The following is a 27,449-nucleotide window of genomic DNA, read 5'->3' as shown; positions in this document are numbered from 1 at the left end:
GGAGAAGGTTTCCTCACAACTCCAAGTAGGCTAATAATGTGAGCTGCTGGGGTACTGTCATGCTGAATCATAGAACCACTAAGGTTGGAAAAGACCTCCAAGATAATCCAGTCCAATCATCCACCTACCACCAATATTTTTCCACTAAACCATGTCCTCATTACAACATCTAAACATTTCTTGAACACCTCTGAGGATGCACTACATCTTGTATCCAGAAAATACTGTATGAAGTTGTCACAGTGTTGCCATAGAAATACGTGTTCTATAAACTCTTACACCGAGCTAACAAATTCCCTTCTGTACTTGATTTCTTATAGGTTTTCATCATAAAAAGTGGGGGAAAATGATGCTTCTCATGAAGCTTCCACAGTTTCAGCACTGGAAGGTAAACGACTCCAAAAGACTCCCCCACTGAATCATATAATTTTTAAGCCAAAGCTTACCTTTGGTAAAACATTAGATGAAACAGTCAGAGTATACTGTCTTCTACCTGCTTTTTTAATATCACAGTGTTTGATGGTAACCATGGAGAAAAGATATTATTGGATTGTCAAGAGGCTGCTGAAAGCAGAGAGGTGCAGGAAGATGTAGACTGTCCCTGAGCACACACTCCTGTTTCTACTCATATGCCCCCAATGCCACACTTGTCTCAGAGCTTGCATCTTGCCAGATAGGCTCTTTCTCTGAGACTGTCTTCCTTGTGGCTCACCTTCTCTAGCCACATCTTACATGAATGCAGAGATAACCTGAGTTTCAGTACAAACCCACATTATACTTGGGAAAACAAATATGTGAGGTGACACTAGTTCCCCTCAACTAGGTGGTTTGCTTTATGAAACTTACTTTGGTCTGCTTCAATTAAAATGATAGCAGCGTAACAGAACTTGCCTTTAATGAGCAATCTCCCTGAACTTCAAAAGAGATTCCACAAAGACAGAAGCTAGTTTTGCTTTGAGTTGGGGCCAGACCACAAGACCTTTAGATGATGCTACACCTGCAGATTTTTGCACATGTATCACAGGAACAAGTTTCAATTTATTAGTGACAGTAAACCATATATTTGCAGAATATACCTGTGCATTTTTCTCTTTTAAAGAAAAAACATTTAAGTTTATGGCTGTCATGCTTAGGATAGTCTTTTACAAATCAAACCACAACCTGGATTTGTCTTCAGGACAGCCTCCCCATTCAGATATTGATTGCATCTGCTGTATTTAAAATAAATATTTCTTTCTGTCTCCTATGATATACAATACAGTTATTTCTGATTTTATTGTTTTAATGATCTAAACTATATGCAAGAGGGTATGATTTAGGTAGCTTTATCAAGAACTATTTTGATAATTAAAACTGGCCACCATATCGAAAATAAAAAACAAATGGGAAAAAAAATCACACTCATGACAGGAATGGTAAGAGAAATTCCACTATTTTCAACACGTCTCCTCTAAAGTTTAAGGCCCTCCCATCAATTAAAATTAATGTGTAGTTACCACGCATACCCCGATGGAGCAAGTATTGAGACGTGCTTTCAGCTTCAATCAGTGGCAGAGATAACACATCTTTAGGTGTCTATGGGAAGACACCTTGTACTAGAGGAGGAACTTTTGAGATGTTGATGATGTCTAAATAGGGATTACATTAAGAATGATCACTGTTTAAATGGGTGATTTTTTCAGTCAAAACCTCCATATTCAGATCCCAAAGGACTACACTACTCAAGGACATTCATTCCACATAGTATGCTGTATTTAATCATACTTCAAGAGTATAAAGAACTGGATAAAAAATGTGGTAGCATAAGCAAGAATATAAGGTTATGCGTGATAAACTGTTACTAAAAAGAAAGAGAAGAAATACAAGACTTTGCATAACCACAAAAATCAGAGTTGCACTCACTGATTTTTATTTATGTATTATTGTATAAAAAAAATATTCAGTGACAACTAGATTTGGCCTTGTTCCCTTGCCCTTTGTCCTAAAATGCACTTTAAATTCAACAGGTTCACTCACACATAGTAATTCTGTAGGCAAATGAAGCACTTATTATATGATCAATAACAGTTTACAAGGCACTTTGCACACTAGTTCCTCATTTATTAAAGAGAAAAGCAGCCCACGTCCAATACTACTTACTTAATAAAGACCTAAGAAAGGTCCAGAATATAGTTTCACAGCCACACAGCCAGAGAATAACATCTGCTACCACAACCTACACTGCAAACCCTAAAAAAAAAAAAATATTACGTTTGACAAAATCCCAAGTTTCGATGTGAAAACAAAATCTTTGGCTAGGCTCCACTACCTAAAATATACTATTACTTATGGTTATGCTATCACAGGCATTGAATATTTAATTTATCTGAAATTACACATTCCTTTTGAAACTTTTATTTCAGAATTAAAAACTAGCATGAAATTGGCTTTTTTTCCTTTACAATTTACTGGAGTTTTTTCATTCTGAAATTCAGACAATTAAAATAAGAACATAATAAATGTGCAGTAAAGTGACATGCAGTAAACAAATATGTTTACTATTTGCAGTCTCAACATAGCAGCTGCATAAACTGGAACTGCCCAGATCTGAATGAACTAATGAAGAAAACAGCAAAAAGGAGATAAAGGACAATTTGGTACGGTTTTAGATAAGCAAGGAACTGTTTTCTATATCTGCACCATACATTTCACTGCTTTTTGGTCCTACAGACTGATAGATACAAATGTGGTATTTTCAATGCAAGACTGGAGTAATGGGGTGTGAACATCTAATAGAAATATTCATTTGCCACATATTTTTGCCCTGAAAAACAAAGCAATGAGTCTTTAATACTTTTGTCTTTATTTGGCCCTTGCTTTTAATGTAGATTCAAGCTGAGAAGAAGATTCATGAAGATCCTGCCCAAGAAGTAAAAGTTGCCATGAGTTAAAGTGGGAAAAAGCACTCTTTTCGTGGTGGGATTTTGAATGTTAAACAGAAAAGCTATAGAATGACAATTTGTTTTTTACATGTAAGACAAGTACAGTTTGGATTTGTTTTTGGTTTTCCACAGAAAACTGGAAGACTTTTCTTTGCTGAGGAATAATATGAATTTTCATATATAACTGTTTCAGTAGTGAGAGACAGTCACTTCTGGAGACTAAAACTGTATGTGAAAATCTGCTGAGCTAGAAGAAACTGTACAGGACAAAAACTTCAGAGGAAGCAAGCCCAGAACATAGATAACAGTCTGATGAATTTTTGCCCTTGTGCCGATTGTGTTTCAGTTCTTAAGCCTTTTTAAAGTGACTTTAAAAAGCCAAATGCAAGCTCTCTTATGTTTGACTTATACCTACAATGGATCTTGAGACAGTAAAAAACCTGTGTGTCCCATAATCATAGATTTACTCTTTTCTACCCCTTTTTCACAAATATAAAATAGCAGACAAGTCTAGTGCGCCTTCAGAACCAGTTATTCAAAACTATTGCAAAGACAGCAAAAGGAAAATACATACTAGTGTAACAACAACATTTTCCATGAGGTGTCAGCAGAAGTATCTGAACATATTGCTGAAGTCTTTCAAGTGTTTTCAGGCTTCTAAGCAGTCAGAAAGGAACAAGTTTCACATGTGTGATGTAAATAACCTTTCATAGTTCGTGTTTTAGTCACTCAGTACTCGAAGTGGCACTACTACTTGCATCCCCTTTCCCTCTCCAGCCTCCGCAAGTGCTACTCTCTCTTGCTTCCCTCTCCAGACAACCCTTTATCAAGACGTAGCTGGTATTGAATGTGCAAGCTTTATTTTCCAGCACTTGCAATCAGGAAAAAAGTCACGTCCCACATGTCTTTTATGTTGATAATTACTTAATTAAGAGAATTCAAATTTATTGAATGTCTCCAAGGACAAAAGGGTATTTAGCTATGAACTTCTACTTCATGAGAATGAGAATCACAGAACGGCTTGTGTTGGAAGGAACCTTACAGACCGTCTAGTTCCAACTCCCTGCCACGGGCAGGGCTGCTACTCACCAGATCAAGCTGCCAAAGGCCCCATCCAACCTCGCCTTCCAACACCTCCCCATCCAACACCTCCAGGAATGGGGCATCCACAGCTTCTCTTTGCAGCCTGTGCCAGTGCCTCACCATCCTCTGAGTAAAGAATTTCCTCCTAACATCTAATCTAAGTCTCTCTTCTTTTAGTTTCAAATCATTCTCCCTTGTCCTACCTACAAAGTTGGTCTCCCCCTGTTTATAAGCTCTTTACATTCTGGCAGGCAGCAATGAAGTTTCCCTGAGGTCTTCTCCAAACTGAACAAGCCCAATTCCCTCAGCCTGTCTTCATAGCAGAGGTGCTCCAGCTCTCTGATCATTTTTGTGGCCGTCCTCTGAACTCCAACAGCCCTCCATCTTGTGCTGGGTGCCCCCAGTCTGGACACAGTACTCCAGATGGGGTCTCACAAGGGCAGAGTAGAGGTGGACAATCACTTCCATCTCCCTACTGGCCACCCCTCTTTTTGGTGCAGCCCAAGATAAAGCTGGCCTTCTGGGCTGCAAGCACACACTAGCCTTGTAACCTGAATCACGCCACTGCCAACAAGAATCACCTAGAAGCATACAGCATGCCACATTATACTACTTTAACTGCCTATTCAGAAAGTAGCAACTCTTTCTATTTTTCTTTTTCAAGTGAGGACATAGATGGACAAGTTAAATGTTTCATAGCAATATTTACACAGAAAACCTCACTTATAAACAACAAGCCACCTTTTGCAAACCGTGAAACTTGCATTAATGCCAGAAGCAATGTACCTATTTAGAAACCAAAATGCATGCATTCTTTATCACACGTTGGATTTTCCATCTAATATTCAGAAAAGGTATTTGTACAGGTCTTGAATTATGTATTTTTAAAATGTTCCATGGCTTTACAAGTTGAGTCAAAAGGTATGCTCCAATTTTCTAAAAATTCAAAATATCACCTCTATCTCTAGATTGGTTATGCAGAAAAGACTTGTTATCATTTTTAACAGTAAATAAAGATATCAATTTTTAGTAATGTGCTTTTATATTTTTACTATATTATTTTAATAATTGTAGTCCAGTACAATGCTCTACATTCTAAACCTTAAATGTATGCATGTATGTGGCTAGACACTGCAAAAATAGAAATAATAAAATTATAGGATCAGATTGATTAAATACACAATTTCAGTCTTGATAAATATCAGGAGTTTTTATGTGCTTCTTAGACATCCACTAAAGACTGCTGAATATACAGTTGCGAGATAAACACTATGCTTTAAATCAAGTCAAAAGAGCATGAGGTTTACTACATGGGATTATAACCACAGTGCAACTTAGAAATCTGAATTCATTTGAGATTTTTCCACATTCATATTTCAAATAACGAATGTTTCACAGGGGCAAAATAGTATTTGAATAGAAGCACAATAGATTTGTAACCTTTCATTTATGGTTTCCCTTCAGGTTTGACCATTTTCCAGGACAACAGCACTAGAAAATGTTAACAAGCTGGCATTCCAAAAACCAAAAAAAAAGCAAATCCAGCATCTCCTTCGGTTTAAACCATCATCTGACATTAGCAAAGGTCAGTCATCACTTAATTTCTAAGTCTTCCAGTTGAGTTTACTCTGATGACACTTGGTGACAGACAATTAAATATGGAAGGCTATGGCAAGTCCCTGAATATCAACTTTGCATCTTGCTCTGTTGGCCAGTAGAAATGCAGAAAGCACTGGCTCCGTATACAGGTCTGTAGGACCTAGTTAATTTTTTATGATTTTTTATATTTGTAAAGTGGAAGTATAAATCATCAAGCAATGCACATCAATACTTAGATCGGCCCCACTCAGAGTTCCATAGCAAACTGTAGCTCTTCAGCAAACAGCAAGTTTAGTTTACATAATTTCTTGAAGAAATTTCCATGATTTTTTAAAAAATGTGCAAACAAAAGGCAATAGCACATATTTTCATTCAGTACGAGTATTTTTCTGAATATGAAGTATGTTTCTTTCATAGATATTAGACTTCATTTGCAGACAAAAACATAAAAAACATTACTCACCTGCATTGGAACCAGTCAAGTTGTAACGTGCATTCAGCTTTTTAATGATATTTTCATGGATCTGATACCAGTCACTCTCTGTGTTGCACCTGTAAAAATGATTACTTCTTTAACTCTTAAATGGGAACACAAGATTTTCAGACCTGCTTCACCACAAACCTCCACGTAAATCCTTTTTTGTTCAAAAAACTAACTCAGTGGGACCAAATAAAGCCCCATGAAACTGCTTGGATCAATGGAAACAACTAGAGCAGTTGTATCATTTGAGGAAATATCTGCTTCTTGTGGAAAAGGGCGGGAGAACGACAGGAGCAGTTATGCTCTGGAACTCATCATGAAGAAGTTCATCATCTATAATTCTATCCTTCAGTTCCAAAATACACAGAATATCTGTCCCACGACACTCAGGAAGACACATGGGACTCAGAGCTGGTCTTAGACAAAGATCTGTACTGTACACTTTGAAGTTATTTAAAATGGAATATGATCTTCAAGAGACAGTCAATTAAAGAGCAAATTATATCTCAGTATATATTTGGAAAGTAGCACCTTTTTCATGAGGAAAAATAGGCCACACTGAAAAGTGAACGGCTTAGACTTGACCTGGTCTTACTAAATCTGCTTCTCAATAATGTTTCTTTGTCCCTTCTTTTTTTTATATAGAAAATAGAGTATAACGGGCAGATATATAAATCTAACAATTTGTTATCCAACAGCGAACACTTATTTGACTTCAACATCCTGGGAGTCTTAGTAAGAGCCAGCAAGCATTTTCACTGTCACACTTGATTGTTTTTCTGCGGCATCATCTCCTGCAGCTCTAATTCAGCACAGTATGAGTACAGAGAAGAGAAAGGCTGCCTAAAAGCCTTCCATGTCTTCAATATTTGAGTGCAAACCCTGAGAGTCAGAACTTCCTCATGCACTCGACAAAATGCTTCCCAGGTTTATGTACTTAGAATAGGCCACTGCACAAAACAGCTCTTACTATAATCTCTCAGATCACGATCAGCAGGAAATTACATGCACTGTGTTGCTACGAACAGAAACACGAACTTTCTTCCAAATACCGTCAAACTCCACTATTTCACGAACCACTCATTTTAAGATCTTTTTTTGATTTTTCATTCTTCAGCATTAACTGCCTCTTACACTTATGCTATTTCCATTAAACTATTGCTTACCTACGTTGCCTTCTTTTTTCTCTAAAGTTACTTCTGCTAGATGCCTAGGCAGCGCAAGCTGTCTAAACAAGCCTTGAAAACACTTCATGTTGCTTTAAAGAGAGAGCTCCAGAAGCTCTTACAAGGATGTGATAAATGCTGAAACATACAAGAGGATCTGAAAGGATGCAATCTTCATTTTTAACACTGTCCCTTTTTACAAAGAGATCTGTAGAACTAGCCAAAAGTTCTCAACTGTGATGAAAAAAAGAAATTAGATACTATACTTTTTTTTTTTTTTTTTTACTAACACCACATTTAAAACCACTGTTTTTGATGTAAACCTACTGTGAAATAGTTCCAATAGTTATGAAAAAAAAGCCATTCCTTACATGTACACTTTTAAGATGAGGTCATCCTTTGAATCTCCTGCCAGCAAATCTGCAATACTGAGGACCGCGCAGCCAAAGGGCCGTCTGTATTGTACGTTGCAGGCATTTTTCTTTTCTCCAGCTCCCATTCGCCCTGACAAACAAAATATACATTTGATGCATAATGTACAAAACTGTCTCCCTTAAAACCACAGAATGGAGGCAGGGAGCAATCCAGCTCTGTATGTTGACAGCTCTGAGTACGTGATGCTAAGCGTACTCTGCAAATCTAGTCCACCCCTCTTTACACTACATTAGGATAACAAATGGTTCAGGAAACCCATTAATGATGTGTTGATCTCGTAATACCAGAGGTACTGTTCATCCTCTCATGACCTCGAGTCCGCAGCTCTTCCTGATACTCAGTGACAGCTCTACTTGAGACACCACCAAATAAAATTTAGTGTTCAGACATGACAGAGTGTCCACCACCATTTGCTGTCCAATAACAATATTTTACGTGGCTGTTGCTACTTCTGATTTATATGAGAAGTCTTGTGACTGAACCACTACAGTTTAGAAATCAAACGCTGCCTCCAAGCAGGCAACTTGCTAGCAGGAGGATAAAATTGCAGAAATCAAGGAGAGATGAAACTCGGGGAGAAAAGATGACAAAGGGCAGGAGAACAAATTATGGTACAGAAAGAAGGCAGTCAAGGAAAATAGAGTTGAAACAAAGTATTTTTCTATTTGATTTAAATGCAATTCATCAGTCTTCTTGTGGTGTTTCTGATAGATGAAGCTGCCCTCTTTCTAGCCATTCTATTCAATTATGTTCTGGCAGCTATGTATCTTTCCTACCAAGTCTTAACTTGTGACAAGAAAAGCCTCTGGCTGTACTTGCCACAGGGCAATGTCCTGTGTATATTCTATACATCACAGAAGCTAGAAGAGTAATTGTTCACTTTCACACCACAAAGCATATAAAGGTTATATTAACTTTTTAGCATTTCACTCATTCGTATACAGACTTGCTGTGAATATATTTTGTAACTACACAGAAGGGAAAATTCTATGCCACATTGTTCTTTAAAGCATTTACTCTCCTCAAAATAACTCATATTACATCAGAATTTACTACACTTTTTCCCAGCCCTTGCCAATAAAAATGCAATATTTTGATATTCCAGTGAAACACTACAACATCATGAAAGTGCAAGGAAAAATCATCCATCTGAGTTGTAAAACAGTACTTACTCTATAATAAATTGTTTCTGAACTCAGCACAAGTTATAGCTACCATATTTGAAAACAAAATACCTTGCAAAAATAGGAAGATATATTTAGTCATGCAGTGATGCAACTAGGGAGACCATTTACAAAAAAAGAAATAGATCTAAGAGGTCAAAAGCAGACCCAAAGAATCTTGCTTCAAATCAGCACAACCAGGAGGTTAACTTCTTAAAATACATATGCAGCACACTTTTTGACTCTTCATCTTTGTTTCAGAAGACACAATATCTGCCTGTATCATCATGGATTAAAATTATTACATGACATCGTTCACTTACTTCCTTCTCCTCTTTATAAAGGGATCAGGGAGAAGACAAAATTTATCTGAACAATTTCATCAGATACTATTTAATTTCTAGGTAAGTTTCCTATGAACAAACGATGCTTGAAATTACTCTCTTTGTAACTAGAATGGACTCCCCAGTGACAACTCCATCATTTTAGTGCAGTTCACATATGATATGCCCTAATTTAGTTTTGCAATAGGAACAAAAAATACTGTATCAAAACTCATCAGCACACTTGAAAAATAACACACAAGAGTGCTGAGAAATTCAAGGCAATTTTCCCATTAGAAGAAAGGCATTTGCTTCATGAAATTTATACAGAGACTTAGCAAATCTAACAGATCCCGAAGCTGACCCCAAGTGGTTTTCTTCACTGTTATATACCTACCAAATGTCAGATTTCTACTGACAGACTGTTATACCTACCTATTCGGATAATGTGCACAGTGATATAGATGTCCTTCCTGAGTTCACTGCTACTCAAATCCTGCACAAGACCAGAACCTCATTATTTCTGCCTCCTGATTAAAACATGATATTTAAAAAGATATTTATGCATTGCTTTTACTGCCAGTAACAGTGATAAATGAACAGTGAGGTCATTTATATAGAATTAACAAATTATCCATTTAACACTTCAAATTGGTGGTCATGCACTCAATATGTCTGTCCTAAAATACCATGGGCAAGAATTTGTCAGGCAGCAAAATGGGAGAGGAGGACAGAAAAGATTCAACGTGTGCCCTGAAGAGTAATGGTGCTTTTGTGCAACTCCTAATATCTTGAAGTTAAAAAGAGCATTGCACAAACCATCTTGTGGGCCTAAAACTCACAAGTCTTTGTTGCAAGAAAAAAGACTGCTATATATATATGTACATGAAGTACATACATCCACATATTAGCAGAAAACATTCAACTTGAGATTTTAATAATACCCATTAACCACCCTTTAGAACTAATAAAGTAAAATCTTAGGGAGTACCACTGAATCAACTACAGAATAACTTAATCCAAATTTGGTTTTAAATACCCAGCACAAAAAGGATTGAGAATAGGAATAACTCACCACAAAAAGAGAACAGTGTCTTTCAGGCTTTTCTGGACATTTTGGCAAACCATTTCTATTCAGTCTTAAAAAAAATCGTTCACTGTAAGAAAACAAATACAACAGATACTTTGAACAACACTACAATAAAATTAGATCTCATATTGATCTTATTTTTAGATGTAACCTTTGTCAAGATATAAAAGAATGAAATAATTTCTTATTAAAAGGCTGAAACATATCAAGAAAAAAAAAGGAAAAGACTAAATAAGAGTAGTTAATCATCTAATAAAATTACTGAAAACTCAATACAAACTAGAAGACTGATTGTATTTTGAAAAAATGATACTATATCCCAGCCCATAGAGCAATAAAATTCTTATATCCTAGTACTGAAATTAGATCCGAGTGATGTTGTATTGATTCTTGCTAAACAACTGTCAACATTGCCACATTCGTATTCAATCAATATTCTTTTTCAAAGACAGGAAGATAAATGCCAGGGGATATTTTTCCTGCCTAACTCTATGAAAATTTCTTTCTATACTGCACTGATTTTGGCAGTCTTACAAGTTCCAGCAGGCAAATTTCATTTTCAGAATTCTGTTTTGCAGTCGGCTGCAGGGTGCCATGTACTGCATCAGATACAAATAACAACAGTGATAGTAGAGAGATGCAGAGAACTCTTATTTTGGAGTAAAAATGGGCACAAGAACCCACTGAAAGAGAAATTACTCTCTGAAAAATTCCTATTTGATAGTAGCTTCATCATGGACAATCTCTGGGAGAACTTGTCATTTCATGCATGGAAAACTTTGGAAAATTCAAGCTTTCCATGGTTTGGGTAATTTTCTACTAGATACAGCCTCATAGCAAACATAACCATAACATTTATGCATTGAGAGACATGCAATGTGAGAAAAAGTAGAGGACTCAGAAATGGCAAGTTGTGCACAAGTGTTACATGTATGTAGCACAGAAAGTAACGCCTCCTATTTATTTCCATGGAAATTACAATAGATACAAACAATACAACAAAACTATTTGATAGAGCAAATTGCCAGCAAGAAAACACTATTTCTCAACACAGTCACCATCATTAGCTATGCATTTTCATCAGTGATCAACAAGAGCCTGCATGCCATGCTAGTGAAAATCTGCACCAGCAGAGGTGACCCACTGTTTCACAGCTGCTATGATGGCACTGGTGCTTGGAAAATGTTGCCCATGCAGTCCATTTTCATCGGCCTAAACAAATGGAAGTCAGAAGCTGCCAACTCCAGACTATATGGTTGGTTTGGTAGGACAGTCTTGTCACCAACAATGATGCCAGGAAACTGCCACCTTCAGCCTCATGTTGGTTCAATGATGCCAGGAAACTGCCATCTTCAGCCTTGTGTTGGTTCAATAGATCCCAACAAACTTGCTTGCAGTGTTCTTTCTGTTTGATACTCCAGTGTTGCCACCATTGTTTCCAATGCACTGAAGCCAATATCCAGCTGTGTATACAGTCCCCTGGCCATAATCTGCCAATTCGCACAGAGAAGCTGACTGAGACAGTCTTCATTTTGTGATGTGACAGCTGTGCATGGCTTTCCAGAACGTGATTTGTCTTTCACATCACTGTCACCACTACTGAAACACACCATCCACTGCCTCACTGTGCTCACATACACTGTTCGGTCTCCATAAATGTTCTGCAAGTGTTGATGAATGCTAATAAGTGCCATTTTTTACACATGGAGGAATTCAACTCTACACCTTTGCTTCATATGCATTTCCATGACAGACACCATTCTGTTAGACTGCCACTCTGCTGCCATCTGTCACACAGCAACAACATGCAACAGAAAACTGGTTTCAAGGTTCAGCCTCTACAGCCACACCAACACCATCCAGCTCTGACACCATGAGCTGACATTATAAAATGGAAGGCATTACTTTCGGAGCAGCCAGTGTATCTGTTACTCTTCACACTTTCACCCCTAGCCCTGCCTGGCCAGAAGTTGAGTCTGAACACCCTGTAATACTCAAATACAACAAAAAAAATTCCAAAGTGAGATTATTGCAACTGGTTTTCTCCCAGCTGTACCCGCCTCTCCTGCTTATTCCAAAAGCTAAGCATGCTTTACCACTGCTCTCAAAATGCAGCTGGCAAATCACAAGAAATATGTTGGATAAGATGCGACACAATATAGTCTAATTAAATTTTTACTATACCAGCATTTGCTTTGTACAAAATCTGGATCAATCATTCACAGAATCGTTCACATTGAAAAGGACCTCAGAAGATCTCTAAGTCCAACCTCCTGCTCAACACTGCACCAGCCATAAGGTCAGATAGGCTTGCTCAGAGCTCATCCAGTCAGGCCTTAAAAATCTCCAGTGATAGAGGCTGCACAGCTTCAGTGGACAATGCCTGACTGTCCTCAGGTTTTTCCTTACATTCAGATGCAGTCTCTCGTTTCATTTCTTGTTTACACTCATTGATGGTGCTGACCATCTTGCAGGTACAGGCAGATGCCTGTTAGCCCCCTCCCCAGGCTGACCAAGGCCCACTGCCTCTGCTTCACCCCACAGGACAACCAGCTTGGGGTCTTCTGCTGAATTGCCATCCAGTCATTCATGTCTGTCTTGTATGAGAGGATCCAAACTGGCATGGTTTAACCAAAACTGCACAGGAGGGAATAATCTCTTATCTAGATCAGCTAGCCACATTAGTGTTGTTATAGCCCAGGTCACTGTTAGCTTCAAAAGCACATTTCTTAAAAGCTATGACTGCAGAGTACTTCATGAAATGACTGCCACTTACCCAGGCTGAACCTACAAATGCCTAGACTTTTTTCTTGGGAGCATTTAAAAACGTTAGTGCAGTATTCAGCTATGTAGGTTTTGTTTTTTTTTCATCAGACAGCATGAAAGGCAGAACCTAAGAATAGTACAGTTGAACTCAAATACCTCTGAGTGCATGAAATGTTATTTTCTCAGAAACACTCTTGTTTTATGGTACAGTCAACTTCTGCAGCTTTTGTCTCCATGGAAACTTTAAAACTGAGTTTTAAAGAATGTTTACATGGATATATTTTTTTAAGAGAAACAAGTTGGTATTTTGCTGTTGATTTAAAAATGTTATTCAAAAGACTTATGTCTTTTCGTTTACATTTACTTCATTCTCAATATCAGAAAATACCATAAGAAAGCACAAAGCTTTATTTATGGAATCTCACGCAAAGTCCAGGTTTACTTATATTATCAAAGCAGTTAAAGCTTCAGAACCCATTTTGTTGGATAATGTGCAAAACTAAAGAAAAAAGAAAACAATGTTGAATTTAAGTGGGACTGTTCTCTTCCTTCACTGAGCATACTTTCTGCAGAAATCAAAGGCACGTCCTTTAAAAGCTTCCTACTCACTATCCACCTGGATATGAAATTTGCAAGTGCTGCTTACACTCACAGACCATGAGATTATGATTCACAACACAGTAAACAGCCAAAGACTTTGGTCACACCACAAAGAAATGCACTGATTGCAACACATGCGTAATGGTTGTGCTGATCCATTTTCCTCATCTGACTTTGAAATTTTGTTTGACTGAAGCACGGGAGGTAGCAATAAAAAAGGCAAACTGAAATAACCCCCACAGAATCTTAATCCTTCTTCAGTGCTACAATGTATTTCAAGCAAAAAAAATAAAAAATAAAAATAAAATAGCACCAGTTACAGTTCAGATAAAAACAGTTACCTTTGAACATTACCGCAGAGCAAATGCAGATATACTTGCAAGATCATGAGAATAAAATAACTTTTTAATAAAATATAGAGAGCATTCATGTTTATAAACAATTCAGAGCATTTCTATAGAGAAAAATAGGTTAGAAAATGGTTGAGGAAAGTAAACAGCCTTTCAAAAACAAAATAAAGACTGAGAATTCCCAAGATCTGAAAGCTTGGCTTCAAACAGTTGCAAAAGCTCCAGAGGGTGAAATCTAGGGCTAGGATCTTATTTCACAGCAGCTTTCTCAGCAGTCATTTACACATACGTATATACAGCAACCACACACAGCAGAAATCCCAAAGCAGAAATATCTTTCCTTTCTATGAAGTTGGTTTGATTTTAGTTTAGATTGCAATGCATTTTTTATGAGCACCAATCTTCACAGATAAATATGCTGCACAGATTTAAACTCTGCTGTCTTCCCACCGAAAATAAGGAAATAACTAATGCTGGAGAGATTAATTTAAGAAGGTCAGCAAGGGATTTCTGTACTGTAACTTCCCGTGTATTAGTGAAGCAACAATGTGTTCTAAATCTGCAGGCTTAACACATGAACTTAAAAGAAACACTGCCACAAACTGTTCTATTTTCATAAGCGACCCCTATTTCCTCAGTATTAGCAGGAAAACTTTACCAGTCACATGTTAGCAGTCTAGACAGACTGCTTGTTCTATGATTTATAAACACTATCAAAAACCAAAACAACAACAACCAAGAAAAACAGCCACATGGCATACGCTTGCAGTAAAGCTGTTCATCCAATACGCACAGCTCCCAGCACAACTTCCCTTTCTGACATCTTTGCAAATGGTCTCTATGTAAATAAAGGTTTTAGTGTTTTCTAAACTAAATGCTGAGAGACAATAAGAGAATATTGATGTGCACTGCATGAGCTCAGGTCTACCAAATTCCAGAACACCATTAGGGGATGCTCACTAAGAACTAGAATCTGGATCTACTGAATGTATAGCTAAAGGGTCATTGACATCATAAAACCACAGTCAGACACAGAAGGTTGCCCTTTAACTTAGGGGTGAAATGCAGAGGAATGTGGTACAACAAGTCATAAGTTACTGAAGTAAATAGACAAAAAAGCTTTAAAATGTGCCAACATGACTTTGCAGTACAAGCTGTTCCACAGTAAGTCAGTCCCTGTACTTTAACTCGTTTACATACTTTTGTGAAAATCATACTCCCATTTCAGGCTGAAAAAGAAGTAGCAATGAGCGAAGATGGAAAGGAAGAATGAGTATTAGAAAAAAAAGATTTCAGCCAATTTCAGATAAAAGCACTAGCACAGACTAAAACATATCACCAAACCAATATGATGATGCTATATTGAAGCTTATCATCACATCTAGATGTGCTGACAATGTGGGAAGAACAAAAAATTATTTTGAATGCTAGCTTTGTGCTGAGGAGTCAAATTTTCCCTATGTTAGAAGTAGAGTTAATGAGGAAGGAAGGAAAAGTGAGAGAATAAAGGGAGATAGGAGAGAAGACTGATGGAAAAGAAAATCAGATAAATATATTAGCTAAATCAAACTCCATCTTCCATCTCTTTACTAACAGAAGACAGCCTTAAAAAAACAGTTTTTGCCAACACACTCTATATTGTATTATACTATATATACTTGCAACTGTATTTTAACTAAAAGGTGGTGTTACACATTTCCTGAAGAGATTAACAAGTTACATTGGAAAATGACAATTTAAAATTATTATTTGATGAAGTACGAAGAGTGAGAGGAAGATAATGTGTTTTTGAAAAGCAAAAAGCACACTGGAATCTCTCATCATGTATTTACAACTAAAAACAGAACAAACCAGAAGCCAGAGCCTTCAGTAATGGTGAGCTTAGTCTGCCACCAATGATAAACGTTTTGCAGCACGGCATTATCGGCACACAGACCTACAGATCCCTTAAGCTGAATTACAGATTTGATCATTATCCCAGTAGCTGGCTGAGGCAACAGTACGGATACAAGTAGATCTGCTGTATTTTAACCCCAAAGATTGAAATTCTTTGGAATTCGTAAATTCCAAAGAGGAATTGGTAAAGGTTAAAGGAATTTAAGAATACCCCACTCCCTCCAAAAGCCCAAAGCTTCCTGTGTATTCATCTTCATCTGGGGGCTTATAAACAGCAATGTTGTGTTGTCTTGCGATGTCTCTGCCTTTTATCAGTACCCAGGACATTGAGTTCTTGCTAAGATGATCTGTAAGCCCATCAGAAAACCTCTGCTGTTAAACATCTCTGATGATTACTTAAACTTGTCACAAATACATCACGAGTGGTGCACATACACACCTCTATTCTAAAACTTCGCTCATTTTTAAAGAATAACCTACCATTTAACATTCAAATGGTAAAACACCAGCTACAGGAGAGGTCACTCCTTGCAATGTTTTTATCACAGCAATTAAAAACAGTGATTTCTCCTGTTGCTTTTCAGTTTTTACATTGCAATTGGTATGAGGGCTATTTGTTAATGCTCAAGAGAGACCTACTCCAGACCAAAGGTTTCACTTGGGTTAGTTTATCTGCTTTAAAATGGGTATGTCTATCCAAGAGAATCTCCATATAAGTGAGCACCATTACTCCTGACACAGCAAGTAGAAGATATCAGAAAATCTCTGAAACCTTTCTTTCAGTGAAAATGAAATTTCGTAAGAGGAACTGAGCTATGTAATGAAACAGCTAACATTTAACACACTTCAATTGGGAATAATTAATCTGTATTTGCTGATTTAAGAGCATATTAGAAAAACAATGAAAGAAACAAGTTATGTCTTCTCTTAAATACAAAAACTTTAAAGAAATGAACAAAAAAGGCCTTCCAAAAGCATATTCCTGCTAGACTACACTCATACCTGTCTTTGGCAACTCATTCTTACCCCATTCTACCTCAGTTATGAAATGCTATCCACAAATTTAGTTTCCTTACCAGAAATTCTCCCTTACAAGTGTTAAAATGTTACAAAAGCTGCCTTACAAGCATTAAGCAGAAAAGTCTAGGCAGACCGACCAATGCAAACGGTCTTGAGGAAATGCCAGCTCCTCAAAAAACACTTGGAACACTACCCTGAAGCAAGAGGCTATTATTCTCTTACAGTTCTGGAATGGTTTGAAATTAAAAAGCAATTTATCAAAATTCTCACTAATCACAGCAAATTACACAGCATTGCACAAAATTAGATTAATGGAACGATCTATAAAAATAAGTACTATTAAAACATATAGAATGTCTTAAAGCCAGGATTAACCTTTCTGATCACTTGGCAATGAGTGGAAGTAAAGATCTGTAGAAAAGACATTTATTACAGAAACCACCAAGGCCAAAATGTTTGGAGGACGCAGCTGTGCCAAACATTCCTTTTATACACATTCTGTCTGCAACATAAATCACATCTGCTTATACTACTGCTGTTGACAAGTAAATAAAACTGAGCTACCAAAAAATGACTTACTTATAAAAGAAAGATATATTTTTGCTATTGATATCTGAGTGCCATGCACATGAGATGCTAAGCTAATGTCACCTTACTTTCTATATGACACATCGGAGTAATTTTCAACTTAACTGGAATACCATCTGTGGAGAATGGCTACTGTAATAAAGGTAAAAATATCCAATGCTTTTACCTTCCTTCAAACAGACCGCTTGAAGGAAAATAGGCATCCCCCAAAATACCAAGTACATTGAAGAAACATGACAGAGATATAGAAATCTTTACAAGATATACACCCACCAATTTTGAAATTTCTCATTAGTTGGGATGTGTTCCTGTGAAGTTTCTAAATCCCAAACAGACTTTTCAGGTCAAAAGCAAACTGGGGACAAAGAATTAAAAGAAATCCTTGTTACACTGTGAGAGGCAAGTTGCAACTGACAGACTGTAGTTCCAATGTATTTATTATTGACTTTAAATGTCAAGCTACTAGCTAGCACAAGTGTTTCTACTTTTCCTTAGGAGTTGTTTTTCACTGTAAAACAAATGCAAATGTAACTAATTGGGCAAACTGACCAGGCCAGCATTCTTCCTTCTGGTGTGAAGGAACTCCACAGCAGGGAATTTAATTCAGTATTCTCAGGCAAAGAGCATTATTCACTTGAGACACAACCTTTACATTTCCAATTTAAAGTAATCCACCTGACTGCAACCAAGAAACCTTTGCTTATCTTCTCTTGATGACTCCTACTACAGAATTTCTCCTCATTCTAGAATCAAGAGATGTCATATGACTTCTGTTACTTCACTACCCTGCCAAGAAAGGCCTGAATATATTCTTGTACAACAGAATCATTCTGTTCACAGTGGATAACTGGAAAGAATGTTGCACAGTTTTGGATGGGGAACTTTTAAAGTTTCCAGAAGTTCAAGTTTCTCCTTCAAGCTGCTTCTTATAACTGTACGTGTACTTCCACTTACAATCACATCAAATATATTCTTGCCCACATGTGTGGGCAAGAATAATTACCAGGTACCTTGTCATAAACAAAACCAATAGTAGTGAGTACATCAGTCAATATAAAGGATAATACCAAAATGAAAAAAATAGCTACCTTACTCAATGAAGTATACACCACTGTTAATCATTCTGTGAGATATTTAGATATTTTTATTCCAAATGTGTAAGGGATTGTTTAAAGAGTAATGGCCCCTCTTGAAAAAATGATTTTTAAGTTTCACCCTCGTACTAAAATTACGAGTCCTGAATGAGCAGAATAAAACCAGGCTCCTCTTGTGTTACCTTGTTTCTAAGGAGGAACAAAAGAGAGTAATAAGTGGCTCAGCTAGAATGAAGGACATCAAAATAGCTGACAAAGCCAAGATTCGTAATCTCTCCTGCATTTACAAGGTACAGATACACATGCACTGATTTTGTGTAATTCACCATGCTGTAATTTAAGTACTGCACGAGATTAAAAATGCTTGCACACGATGCACAGGAAACTAAAAGTAACGCTGAACCCCACTATGTTGTGGTCCTATAAAAGTAAAAAATATGTTTTTGTGGAAATACTGTAAAGGAGACATAGCCCTGAGCTAGTTCATTTCTTCCAGTTCCCCTAAGTCACTTCCCCTACCAGAAGCACTGCTAGCTTCTGTAGCTCAAATCCTGTCCAGGATCCAAGGCTGCTTCAAGACAGAAAGCATTCATAGATAACGTTGAGGTATTCACGTAACAAATCATTTCCAAGGATTTCTGTTTAAGTGTAAGTTATGCATGTTAAAACATAGTATTCTAAGAAAGAAAGGCAGAGTAGCCTTAATGACAGATTACAAGGAGAACCTAGACTGTGTGTAGTGCATTAGATTGCATTGTACTGAGTACACTATCACCTACATGTGTTTTTTTTCTGAAAAACATCCTGCTTCTGAAAAGCTACAACAAAGACCAGTGTGAATTGTGCCTCTCTAGTCAGAGATCACTCCTTCCAAAAAATTCTGTGCTATGGGAGCAGGCAAGTGATTCTGAGACAATTAAAACATAATCTTACACATTCTGTCTTTTCCCCAAATGACATTAGTTCTTTTAGGTAACAGTGGAAGTGAATCTCTCCTTCTATTAATCAATCCTCTGAATTTTCATGACATTCAGAAGCACAGAATTTAAATATCAAACAATCAGATATGTACAGTAGCAGAAAATGTATGTGCACATGTAAAAATAAATGTGTGCACACTGTCTCCAGCCTTTGTTTTAGAAATATATTGCACCATCTAAACTGCTTTCTGAATTTAATTTTAAAGGGTCTCACTGATTCCCCAGTCCTCATTTGTTCTTTTCACTGTAGTTTCAGAGAATAAAATAAAGAATAAGGTGTCTGGAAAGAACAGTAGATGCACACATTATGTTCAACAACAAGAAAAAATTTCAAATAAAACTCCTAATGTGGAACATCTGCATGATGACATGGAAAGAACAAAAAAGAAGCTAAAATTCATGTAGGTGGTTCTGAATTGGAACCTCTGGAATATCAGAAAGACAGCACCAATAGGCAGCTGGGTCTTTTGGTTTCTTATGGAAGTATAGCTCTTTACACATTTTTCTCAACTTTTCAACTCTGCTAGATAATAACTACCCCATAACTGCCATACTACAACACTTCACCACTTGTCTTTCCTTGCCCTGAATTTCTAAATAACTATGGCCAGTGAACTGCTCCCCACAGTACACTGAACAAATTCTTCATAGGTAGACAATCACATACACAGCATATGCCTGTATTTTTAAATAACTACTGTAGTGCGTTAGATAACACACCATACCATTTCACAAGTATATTTTTCCATCTTCTTCATGGCTTAGTGTCCCACATTACTGAGAAGGAAGAAAGAATTCAGCTATTTGAGTGCTGATGTCTGCAGCACTGATCCTGAGTAAACTGGATATTAAAACTCAAGTGTAACCCCATTGATTTACATGTTTAAAGTAATACTGACTCCTTGAGCTCTAGCTCAACAGAGGCCACAATGATATCTCAGCTTTCAATGAAAGACATCTCAGGTTCAAAACAGTGAGACTTCTGGGAAATGGAAATAAATCATTAGTTAGGTTGGAAAGGTGTTCAAGCCATCTTTTCATTGCTGTTTTTCTGACTGTCAACAATTAACTCTAGTCAATTCTGTACATTTCCAGTGAGAGGAATGGTTAGAAGTTTGTTAATTTAAGCTGCCATGATAGCAACTCTTATGTTTGGGGAAGCTGCAAAAAGCATGTTTAGACATCTTTCTTCCTATGCTAAAATTCTTTAAAATTTCCACAGAATAGGGGCCAGTGGGAGGGGCGGGTAGGGGAAAGAGCATTTGCTTCTTAAATGGAAAAAAAATGACATCATGGCTTCTTCTCTGGAAAACAAAGTACCAAAAAATAAATTGTAACTCAAATCAGCAAATATTTTGACCCATCAACCATGGGTTTCAGTTTTCAGCAGGAGATAAAAATGATTTAAGTAAGTACACAACTAAAAGAAGAAATACATTAAAAGGTTAATGATTTGTATTAAGAAGTTGAGGTTGAGACTCCAACAAACAAAAGGTAATCTGTTTAACTTTGATACGGCATAGAGTCTACACAGTCCTTAAACATATAACCAAAAGCTTACAAAATAGAAAATGTAGGTTACTTTTATTTGCCTTGGATAAGCAGTCTATTCCTCTTTGTGTTGATGAAGAATCTGCACTCATTTGAGGGCAGTATGATAGTAACAAACAAGGTTGTTCAAGGTGACAGAAAAAGGAGGATTAGCATGCCAGCTTATCTCCGCTTCTCCCGCAGATGTGGCCAGAGGCATCAATCATTTGTGATAAGACATTCATATCATATTGACACAGACACGAAATGTATATCAGTTGTTAAGGAAATTCTTAACACACTCCATCTTTCTAAAGTGCTGCCTTAAAATTGCTCTATTAATAGCATTGCTATTTGGAGAAAATGATAACATTAAGAAAGTGGCTTAGAGAAGATACAGCTAGACAAGAACCGTGTATGCCATTGCAGATTTAAGCAAAAAATGTCAGCATTCTACTGCAGTATGTTGTTGTAACACACAGAGGCACAAACACTACATAAATGTAAAGGTCAGCAAAACAACTGGGACTTTGGGCAGGAGACAGAGCAGCATCCTCATACATATCATCAATAACAAGAACAAAGCCCACTTATCTGAACAAATGCAGGTAACTGCATTTGTGGTAACTGGCTTAACACCCTCCATTCCCTTTTTCATAGTGCACCCACAAGATGATAATTGCCTGTGTCTCTAAATTTCAATAAAGAAACAGACAGGATTTCTGGGTAGTGATGTACAACAAATAGAAATATGGTCTTCCAATAGCTATACTGGAAAGGTAGGTATTTCAGAGCACACTGAGATATTTGACTTTTGGAAAGCAAAATGTGTGTAGCATCAGAACATTATTGTGGCAAAAAATAGACTGTGAATAATACACATAATCTTAAAAACAGCAAAGTTGGTGAGAAAAAAAGCTGGTGAGATCTTTCAGACAAAAACAATAAATAAAACAATATATACTTCTTACTGAAGATTTTGTCTCAGATCTCCAGTGCCCAGAGCCCAGCTTCTTCTGGTTATACTAAGGTCACCACTTCCACAACTGCTGTGCTTAGTAAATGATATGAGCACAACCAGGGAAAAGAACATACTATGATCAGATGTCCTATACTTGTCCAAAAATCTAACGGTGCAAACTGTGATCTGTGTCATCTATCAAGTATGCATTGTAGACTTGGTATGTGCAACCTCACTGCTGATTTATTTACTAAACTTTTATGCTGGTAAGAAAATAAGATACCTACAAAGCACCTACAAATCATCACCACATTCTTTGAAACTCTAAGTGTTGAGAATCTTCTGAATTTACAGAAGAAAAGCTACCAGTTATTTCTTTAGAATAGAAAAATATCAGAAGCTTCCTAAACTCCATAAATAATCACACATTACAACAGTTTTAGAAACTAGCTAATGAAGAACACAAGATTGTTGAACTCCTACAAAATGTTTTAGAGAACACACTTTTCCAGTCTTCTTTTGGAGATCCATAGTATCCTATCTTGTGCCAGGAGTTTAAATGATGTATTTTCCTGCAAGTGCACCTCACACTAAACTCAACTCAAATCAGGCATCTAAAATCCCATTTAACTATGAAAATGTCTTTGTAATGTACTTGTAATGGCTAACGCCCAAGGTAAAAAGTGATAGAAGTAAAGCTGAGTTGCTCCATATTCTACACAAATTTTCTCTGTTCAAACTATAATCCTGTAATATTCACCTTATATATGCTATTTTAAGATCTACATCAGCTTAGTTTGTATCAGATTTTTGCTTTCGAAGAAAATCTCTTAGTTGTCTCCACAATCCATCTTTTGATTCACAATCCAAAATAGTTTTAGTGGATTTCTACTGAATTAAACTGGAAGACAGACTCTCACCATTGCTGGGCATTCAGATCACACAACCTCATAAATTGTCTTTACTAAAATCCTCCGAACATTTACAGATGTTAACATTGGGCTCTGAGCATCCGCTGCTGTTCTGCAACTCCCACTGGCCACCACTGCCTGTACACCGCAGTCTTACAGCAAATTTAGATGACATGAAACGAACTTTCAAAGCTCAGTATTACATCGATAATCCCTTTGGATTTTGCTTTTCTCAAACATTAGCTGAGCACGCCAGCTTCAAGGAACAGATTTTATAAAAGCATTTTAGAACAACGCTAATTAACTACTGTCTGGATTCTCGACACATCTAGACTGAGTATGCTGAGACAATGTTCTTTAGAATAGACTATGATGCTGTACCTCTGAGTACCTGGTAAAAGCTCAGCAGCAACCAGGAACATAGGATTGAACCGAAAGACAGAAAAGTTTTAGGAGAAAATAAAAAATATGATAACAGACTTCTTACATTTTCCAAATACAAAACTGATACTACAACTGTGTACTCTCAAAATTTTGCTTGTATATTAGTTTTTTTCAGTGCAATTAGTGCAACAAACGAAAGCTTAATCAAGACAACTTTTCACTTTTCTAAAGATTAAAAAGCTTTAGAATACACAAACAAGGCTTTTGACGGGCACAGAAATAAAAAGAGAAGAAGAATATAAGTTAAGAAGACATAACAGTGCATAAAACAAAGAGTTTAACTGAGGCAAGTCATACGGCTGCATCATGTTAAAATAGAGCCATTCACAATTTTACCAAATACCATGCAGGGATAACACAAATCATTCCTACAGTTAGTTTAGCTAGAAAATATGTATATCTACATATGCATACACACAGAATCAAGATAAGTTACTATGCACTAACAAGGCAGAATATTACAATTGTAGTTTTAATGAAGCAAGTACATACACATCATTACTCAGATTTATACTTGGCTATCAAGAGAAAATTTCTACAGTTTCCTAGTTTCCACATGAAGTAAATGTTCTTGACAATACATAGCTTTTTAAAGTGTGAAGGCATGTATTAAAATCAGTGTAATCATATAAATATAGAAATACTCTGCAAAGTAATATTAACTGTAACAGTTTATTAGCAATAACAAAGTCATAAGCAAGCCTGTATTTTACTACATAATTAATGCAACAGAATTGATGCTTTTGCAAACACCAATATGATTAAAAAATTAATTTTTAATAGTAATTTCCAGCCACAAAAAAAGCCTCAAGAAGAATAGTGTCTCATAGCATCCCTAACAAACATTAAGGTTCCTACCAACAGCAATGCAGTGATCACAAAAGAGCATTTATCTCTAACTCCCTAAATTCAACAGAAAAAAAATTTGTTGACCAAAGTGTGTATTGATTACACTAAGGTGGATGCAAGCAAAACATCACAGCTGCTACAAATCTACAGAAGTCCTTAGATGAAGCTTGAAGGTCAAAGACTGACTTTGCCTCTCCCAGCATCACTGAATCTTTATCACTACCTGACTTCTTCTCAGGGCAAGTCACTAATTTCTACATCATAGTTTCTCACATCTCACCTAAAAAGCTGTTATTATATACCTATTTGTACATATAGGAAAGACTGTGAGCTCTTCAAAAGAAAAATTATTTCAAAATGATGTAGTTACAAATTTACTTAACTTTCATTCAAAGCACTAAAAATATTAGGATACATTATCAAAAACAGAAAAATGTTTCTACAATTTTAATTTCTGCATCTTATTTACTTTAGCAGGTACTTGCTTAGGAATGCACACAATCAAAAGATCAGTTTATTGGAACAATATTCCTTAAACATAACTAAAGAGTCCTTCAGATAATCATTTTTTTAATTAAGAAAACAATTTCAAAATACACTGAAGCAACAATTCTAAATTTGTACATACAGGTACCACAAATTTTTGATCCCCCTACTGTAGAATTCTTTGCAAATATTTTAAGAGCAAATTCAGGGAACTTCTCTTTATAGATTTCACCGTGTGAGGCTAACGGCAAGAAGTCAGATAAGTAATATTGAATATCCATACCCTTTTTGATTTCAACAACAATTATTTCTGATTTCAAAGGCTCAAACTTTGTGTAGACCTAAAATAGCCACATAGAAAGCAAGAAAGAAATAGGATGGATTCAGCTCCAAATTACTTTGGGGTGCACTGGGCAGCTCTTTAATCAGCCCAGTCAATGGATTCTAGAGAGCCAAGGAGATACAGACATTTTATCGGCTTATCCAAGCTTCACTGACTAAAACTAACTGTAGTAGAAGTCTAGATATATAATTCAAACAAAGATCTTAAATTCACATCTTCAGAGATGTATTCGAATCATACAGTCCACGTACTCATCATGAAACCTTCTAAAATTAAACAAAAAAGAAATGCTAAGCATTGGCAGAAGTCTTAATTTTGGTGTTTCGTTCATTACTCCACAAGATACCTCCATCTAAACAGATTCCAGAGCATGAATCAGAGGTCTTTTAATCTAGGCAGTTCTTAATATTGCTTGAGAAAACTAATATTTTACTATGGCCTAAGGACAACCTTATTTTCGCGCTTTAATAAAAACTCAGCTATTAAACCATACATTTCTTATGCTATCAAGTATCTTCCTTTTTCTTTTACTTTTACAGACTTTCCACATGGTAACATATTATGCACTTTTCTAATTAAACACAATCAATTAGAGAAAGTGGCAAAGAGCATATACAGAATTTAAATATGAAGAGTGGTGAAACCATTTTGGATGTTTTTGCTTATTTATTTTCTTTTAAAGAGCAACAAAGTTGTGGTGTAGTTGAAAAACATATTAACAGGTTAAGTTCTTCAAGAAAACAAAGGTCTATGCTCAGTTTCTTGCTATGCCTTCCAATGTTTATATTTCCATACCCTATCTTTCAGGGAGTCTGGACTGTCTCTTAAGCTAGAGCAACCATCCTTAAAATATTTTATAAAGAGAACTGAAATCACTAGTATTCTCCTTTTCCTCATCTGGTTGTCTTTACAAAGAAAAACAGTGGCTAGCAATGCAGTGTAGGAACCCAGCTCTGCCAAGAAAACATACTGAACTTAGTTCCTAAGGCAAACCATAGGAGACATGAGAATTAGACAGAAGCTGTGTGCTGATATTCAGGATCACAGTTTTCTATTTTATATCTATACAACAATATTCTTCTTACACATCACTATGTTATATTTTATTATTAGACAGAATTCTAACCTCACTATGTTAAATGCAAGACCTGTTAACACAATGGGCTTTCTACTTGTAACTTTGCCACAGTTGCTATGGTATACTTTTTCAGAACAAATCTATAACTATAGCAACCAAAAAAAAAGTTTCATTTTCCATCATTGTTCAGTGACAATATTCTAAGTATGAGAGTTCTTAATATTGTCTCAGAAAACTACAATTTTACAATGTCCTAAGGACAGCCTTCTTCTTGTACTTCAATATAAAGCTCAGCAATTAAACCACAGCTTCCCTATGTTGAGTATCCTCCTCTTCCCTTTTATTTTTTTCCTTCCCTGAGGCGCAGACCTTTCCACAGCAGCACGTTATCCACATTATTAATAAATTCAGATAGGTTTAATATAAAGGAAGAGGAAAATGAAAACCTTTCAAATGATTTCACAGCACAGTTGATCAGAAAAAAAATAACAGCTGAAAATTCTGTAAAGATCATAAGATCATATTGTTCTATGCATGCAACAAATTACATCCTCTTATCAAAAATCTTTAAACACTCCAAATATAATGAAAATATTCTGTACAAATTCTGCAGCAGTATACAAATAGATTTTATAACATATTAATATATGTCACAATAAAGTATCAAGTATATTCTCTGAACAGGATAAAAATTTCTTGACTGTGAGGGTGACAGAGCCCTGGAACAGGCTGCCTAGAGAGGTTGTAGAGTCTGCTTCTCTGGAGACGGAACATGCTGCATTCCTTCTTGAAATTTGCTACTTGTTTAAGAGCAGAGAATCCTACACCAAGTCTGCTTTTTTCTTGCACTAGTCTGCAGCTGGACAAGGAAAGTTGCTAGACTCAAACTTCCTAAAGTGTTACGGTTCTGTAGATACTTGCCTCACCTTAGTACCTACAACTGCAATTCATTTTACTGACGATACTTGAACAAACTTTTCTGTGCAAAAAATTTCACTGAATGTATGAAACAAGTAATGTAGAACAAAGAATGGTTTGGAAAAAAAAACACTCTATCAACAAGAAAACACAGACAATATTGCTTCTAGTCCCCCAACAGTTTTTAAATCTGCTATTTCAATTGCATGCACTTGGGGTTAATAAAAAGTGAAATAAGCATATACAGAGATCATATGCTTGCAGGTTGATCTGATAAGAAGCTATGGTAGTCTTAAGATAGAAAAATATCAGAACAGAAATTCTATCATTAAATCTCAATTCTTCTCTTTTTACTTTCTCGACAAGAACTCCTT

General features: G+C 36.4%; 1 protein-coding gene across 3 annotated transcripts in view; it reads right to left on the bottom strand.

The window, feature by feature from the left end:
* The window catches only part of DOCK4 (dedicator of cytokinesis 4), a 238,527-nt gene that overhangs the window by 113,295 nt on the left and 97,783 nt on the right, over positions 1 to 27,449 (bottom strand). For all 3 annotated transcript variants that reach the window (XM_090137617.1, XM_090137623.1, XM_090137630.1), the window contains exons 9-12: positions 10,247 to 10,328; positions 9,607 to 9,667; positions 7,622 to 7,754; positions 6,067 to 6,155 (exon numbers count right to left, since the gene is read on the bottom strand). In XM_090137617.1, the coding sequence (XP_089993743.1) occupies positions 6,067 to 6,155; positions 7,622 to 7,754; positions 9,607 to 9,667; positions 10,247 to 10,328 (365 nt within the window). The remainder of the gene's footprint in view (positions 1 to 6,066; positions 6,156 to 7,621; positions 7,755 to 9,606; positions 9,668 to 10,246; positions 10,329 to 27,449) is intronic.

The sequence above is a fragment of the Phasianus colchicus genome, chromosome 1 (assembly GCF_987193195.1).
Source record: "Phasianus colchicus chromosome 1, bPhaCol1.hap1.1, whole genome shotgun sequence".
Classification (NCBI taxonomy): Eukaryota; Metazoa; Chordata; class Aves; order Galliformes; family Phasianidae; genus Phasianus; species Phasianus colchicus.
Note: the sequence above shows the minus strand (reverse complement) of the source record. Positions and strands in the feature narration are given on the sequence as shown.